Source organism: Juglans microcarpa x Juglans regia, chromosome 2S (assembly GCF_004785595.1).
Source record: "Juglans microcarpa x Juglans regia isolate MS1-56 chromosome 2S, Jm3101_v1.0, whole genome shotgun sequence".
In the NCBI taxonomy this organism is placed as follows: domain Eukaryota; kingdom Viridiplantae; phylum Streptophyta; class Magnoliopsida; order Fagales; family Juglandaceae; genus Juglans; species Juglans microcarpa x Juglans regia.
This window is the reverse complement of record NC_054597.1, coordinates 9,437,119-9,442,507: the sequence shown is the minus strand read 5'-3', so window position 1 is coordinate 9,442,507 and position 5,389 is coordinate 9,437,119. Positions and strand designations below refer to the sequence as shown.

The window sequence follows — 5,389 nt, the reverse complement described above, 5'->3', positions numbered from 1 at the left end:
TGAAAACTGTTATATGATAGCATGGAATATAGATGTAGGCAGTATATATAGGGATTAAAACGTTCTAGCTAGTCTGTTAGTGCCGAATCCGTCCTTTATATCTTGCAACTCAGAAAATTAGGAAAACACTTTTTTTTCATCCTAACCACTCGGGGTCCCTCTTATCGTTGCAAGTCCCTCTACGCCACCTTTTTTGACATTAATACTATGGTCAACTCTCTCTCTCTCTCTCTCTCTCTCAGGCATATTGCTGATGAACAAGAAATTGGCATAGAGCGATAAATTAGATTAGGGCAGAAGAAATGGATCGGAAGATAAAATAAGCTACATAATAATGAACATGACAAGTAGGGCAGAAAAGGCAGAAAAAAAAGAACCCGGCCGGCCGTTGATGACGAATTATTATGACGGTGAATGGTGGTGGTGCAATTGCGCGCGTGCAAACCTTTCACACACATCTAAAACGTCTAAGAAATCTCATGAAACAAAAGGTCCTCAAGGAGGAGATCAGACCAAATGGAAGGGGCAGCTTCTCCGTAGCTTGAAGTACTGCAAGCATCGCCTAAGTTGTTCATGGAAGTCTCTGTCATGAGCGGAACCACAGAAGGAGATGGAGTACTTGAAGATGAAGCAAACCACGGAGAATTGAGAGAGCTTTCCCCTTGGATCAAGGCGGTAAACTCAGGAGCTTGAACACTATTCTCCTTGTTTAGCTGCGTTTGATAGTCATTGCAAGGGATCTGAAGGTCGGGCAAATGAGAGAAAGGGATTGCGTCATGGCCTGGTTGAAGGCCGGTGGAAGTTCCAAGGGATGGTGTTGGGGTGTCCAAATGAGATGCACCCAATCCTAAGTTATCTTTGATATGATTAATAATCTCCAATTCAGTGAAACTATTTATGCTGTTTGCGGTAGTACTTCCATTGGAAGGGAGAGGTTGGAGGAGATATTGCAGGTACTGAAGCCTAGCCATTTGAACGGCCTCCGCAGATTGTAGTCTCAAAGCCTGTTCTTCCCAGGAGTGATGATCAATAAGCTCTTTCAAATTAGCCAGAGCAATAAGATGAGGCAAGCTTGACAAGATATCAGTTCGAGGCCGGTGTGTCATGGGATCAAATCCCATATGAAGAAGCCTTTTCTTCAGATGGGTGTTCCAGAAATTCTTGATTTCATTGTCCGTCCGTCCAGGTAAGCGACTTGCGATTGCCGACCATCTTGTATGGAGGAAAACAAAAACTGGTAAGATGTTAAGAAAAACGTAATATATTGATCAGATAAAGGGAATGGGCATTGGTGAAATTACTTGTTGCCAAGAACGGCATGGAGATTCAGAATTGTTTGTTCTTCTTCTGGGGAAAATTTCCCTCTCTTGATGTCAGGCCTTAAATAGTTTGTCCATCTTAATCTGCAACTCTTTCCGCATCTGTTAAGCCCTGTAAAAACCATAAAAACGGCTGATCAGTTGAGAGATCAGAATTAGAGAGTGACAGATCAGAAGACAGAACAATTAAAGTTGGAAATGGCCGCGCGGGTGTCATTTATGGTTTCATACCTGCAAATTTCGGAAGGGCTCTCCAGCTTCCATGTCCATGTTTCTGGATATATTTGACAAGCTGTTGGTCTTCTTCAGGTGTCCAAGGGCCTTTCTTGAGGCCATTCTCATCACAACAAGGAGGCCTTCCCATTTTTGGCTCTTTTTTTCTCTTCAGAATCTGCTGCCCCACCCAAATATATATATATATATATATATACATACCCTCCTCGCTCTTGTGATCTCCTGGATTGTCAATTTCCAACTGATGAAAGGTGGCAATGACGTGCTAGCTTCCCATTTGCTAGCAAAATAACCATACCCTTAATTCATTTCTTGCAATTAATGAGTACGACGCGTGTATCCCCGATAACCTTTTTCGAAGGATTGACTTTATTTTGTCTAAGGTTTGTGGTTTTCATGGACACGAACAGATATTGCATCCAAGCAGTAGTCCAAAATACTAACTATCATGTTTCTCATCACAATCATGAATTTGTAGATAATTAAGTACGCGATTTCCGTATGCACAAAATGCATGTCATGCATGTGCACATAGTTAAGACCATCGATCGATGCATATATACACATGTATATATATATATATATATTTATATATAAGCTCTTAATTAACATCTGGTTTATCATATGTATCTTAGTTGAAAGACATGAGTACCAGACCCAGCTTCATGTTTGCACGTCAAGTTGATTGGTTTTTTGTTTTGAATTTTAGTTAACAAGTTACAAGACTTAATTAAGATGTGTGCTTCGAACCATAATATATATATATATATATAAATATTTCCATCTATTTCATACTCCATCGATCGAGGAACAAACAAAGACAAAACGATGAGAAGCTCAAGCGAACCCTAAATATATAGATATTATAAGCTTAAAAAATCCATTTAAACAAAGATTGATGATCAGTCTATAAGAGGAAATTAAGAGCAAACGTCAGAATGCAGAAGTAGTACGTACTGCAGGGGCAATACATGAGATTAATTAATTTCCTGCGCTAATTAATCGATATATTATTAGATATTTTATTCCTACGACGTGCGTACGTCGGACAATAATCAGGGTTCAAACTAGCAGTACTAGTAGTACTCTACGTCAGGGATCGGAACATGAGGTGGCACGGCTTTTGAGAGGAACTCAGGCTGTATTTAGATTTTAAATTAAATTGAATTGATATGATAAAATATTATTAAAATATTATTTTTTAATATTATTATTATTTTAAAATTTAAAAAAATTGAATTATTTATTATATTTTATATTAAAATTTAAAAAAAATTATAATAATGAGTTGAAATGAATTGAAATGAATTGAGATAGATTCAATAACTAAACGTATCCTCAACCATTCACTAATTCATGTAACAAATGTCTTGTTTCGTCATTGATTACACGGCTCTCTATCTCATGACAACTCAACTCTTACGTATTTTTATTATAAAGATACATTATATATGGGACCTCTGAGGTTAGGTTTGGATACACAAATCTTCTTATTTTATTTTATCTCATTATTATAATTTTTTTAAATTCTCATATTAAAATATAATAAACAATTCAATTTTTTAAATCTTAAAATAAAAATAATACTAAAAAATTATATCTAACAATATTTTATTCAACTACCATTTAAAATATCTCATCTCATCTCATCTGAACTATCTATTCAAACCCAACTTTGTCCTTATGAAATGCCTATCCATGCAGCTTACGCTGTAGACCGCGTATAATTCCCTACCCTCGAACCGAGTATGTAAATTTTGAGCACTTTCTTTAAAAAAGAAAAAATAAGATTCACCATTAAAAAATAATTTTTTCTTGTAAATTATAAATTTATTCATTTTTTTCTACGACAAACTTGAATACCCTGTGATTACTACAAATATCATTTATTTTATATAATATGCATACATGAATTACCAAGTACCAAGCATGCATGCGCTGCATGCTAGATTAATCCACTTGCATCCAGTATGCATGCATCATCGTTCATGCGAAATGTAACAGTACCATGGCAAATATCGGCACAATCAAATAACTTCGGTTTCATCACAGAACTAATAATTACTCATGAGATAGGGACAAGAAGGGATGTGACCGGCCATTTAATTGACATCTTGAGCAATGAGAGTGATGGTTAGACGGGAAGTTGGTGCAGCAAACGCCCCAAATTCCACCTCGTTAATTCGACACTCCCAAGAAAATCTTCTTTAACACGACTCAGAACGTGACATTAATGGCTTTCGTTGATTCCTTCGTCCTTTCTTCGCTGTCTTCTACTAATGAAATATTCATGATCACAGATGATCAGAGCTAGAGGGTTCATGTCACCGTACGTGTATTAATTTTCACAAACATCACAAGGAAGATTAATATTTAGCAATTGATCACAGCAAAAGATTGACAGTAGCATATTAAACATGTAAAACTAGTAATTTGTACTATTTCTTTCCTTTTTCTTGGAAAACAAAACAAATTTCATAATTTAATCCCTAAACATATAGATCAAGACCGAACCAGTAGTTGTAGCAACTGATCACGACGTCAGAGTACCCATGCATTTTTTTTTTTTCAAGAGCTTTGTTCACGTACGTACATCAGGTCTTTGAACTCAAAAGACCCGTGCGTACGTGCTTGTCATGTTACAGATCATGCATGTATCTCAGTTTAATTTCAGTTGATGGAATTTCTGTAAAACTCAAAACATAGTGCATGCCATTCTTTCTAACAAAGTTCGTCATGTCTTGTTTCGTCATGAGCTTGGTCTTTCAAACAGAAGCTCAAATAATTGCAGAGTACTGATCACCTGATAAATATAATTAACCCCTCATCTTCTTTCCTCTTAATTTATAATTATTTACATATATATATATATATATATATTGCTGTCGGCAGGCACAAGTGTTATCTTTCTTATAAACAAAAAAAAATTCACTCTTTAAGGTACGTTCGAGAAAGCAATATAAATCTCACTAACTCCTCCTTGACGAAAGCTAGGACAGATCGATTAGACATAAAAACATAGACAAATTGAGATTGCTTATTCAACCGAGGTTCCTTGTCCGGTGGACTATCTTCTCTAATATTAATCAAACAGCTGAGAAAGCACGTTTCTAAAAATTAAGAGCATCAGTGACGTCATGACCTTAACAGTGTGGGTATTTATATATATTAGAAAAATCATGGTTGTAGTGTCAGCTAAACAACTGATTTGCTTTCTCCGGTAAGTTTCTACCCAATACATCTACAACTCGGACTTTCTGTGCTTCCCCCGTGACGTATACACCTTCTGTTTGCCTAATTTGCATGCAGATTATAATTTATAAGATCAAAACGTACTTCAGATTTTACGATTGACTTCGATGATCAGCACGCATATACCCATGTCGTAGCATTTTCAATTTTAGACTATGGATATCGTAATTAATTTGTTCTTGTGATCAAGATTAAGGCTACGTTTGGGTGTTGAACTCATCTCAGCCTATTTCAAAATAGTCACAGATGAGATTTAATACTTTTTCAACTTTCTATAAAAAGTTAACATATCTCAACCTATTTCATATATACATTTAAACACATCAAAATGGGACTCTGCACAAAAAATTACTATTCACATATCAACTCAAATCATATGAGAGCACTCAAATGCAAACTAAGATTAGCAATATAATATATATATATATATATATATATATAAATGATAACTAAGAAATTAGAAAATAAGAAGAAAAGTGTTACAGATACAAAAAGAATATTATACAAAGATAAATTCACAAAATGATGTGATTTCATGTGATCTGTTAAATTTATTTTACGATAAAAATAATTTTATAATCTAA

General features: G+C 35.2%; 1 protein-coding gene across 1 annotated transcript; it reads right to left on the bottom strand.

Moving 5' to 3' along the window:
• Nucleotides 1-309: 309 nt before the first annotated feature.
• LOC121252953 (transcription factor MYB93-like) lies at nt 310-1,713 on the bottom strand. Its single transcript, XM_041152812.1, has 3 exons — nt 1,551-1,713; nt 1,302-1,431; nt 310-1,212 (listed from the first exon to the last, which is right to left on the bottom strand). Exons 1-3 carry the CDS (start codon nt 1,681-1,683, stop codon nt 468-470), a joined length of 1,008 nt encoding a protein of 335 aa, XP_041008746.1. The 5' UTR covers nt 1,684-1,713; the 3' UTR covers nt 310-467.
• Between the last annotated feature and the right edge of the window lie 3,676 nt (nt 1,714-5,389).

Coding starts and splice junctions, on each gene's coding strand:
- LOC121252953 (XM_041152812.1), bottom strand. CDS start 1,683: ATGGGAAGGCCTCCTTGTTGTGATGAGAATGGCCTCAAGAAAGGCCCT. Junction 1,432..1,550: donor AGCCCTTCCGAAATTTGCAG/GTATGAAACCAT, acceptor TGGTTTTTACAG/GGCTTAACAGATGCGGAAAG. Junction 1,213..1,301: donor CATGCCGTTCTTGGCAACAA/GTAATTTCACCA, acceptor CCTCCATACAAG/ATGGTCGGCAATCGCAAGTC.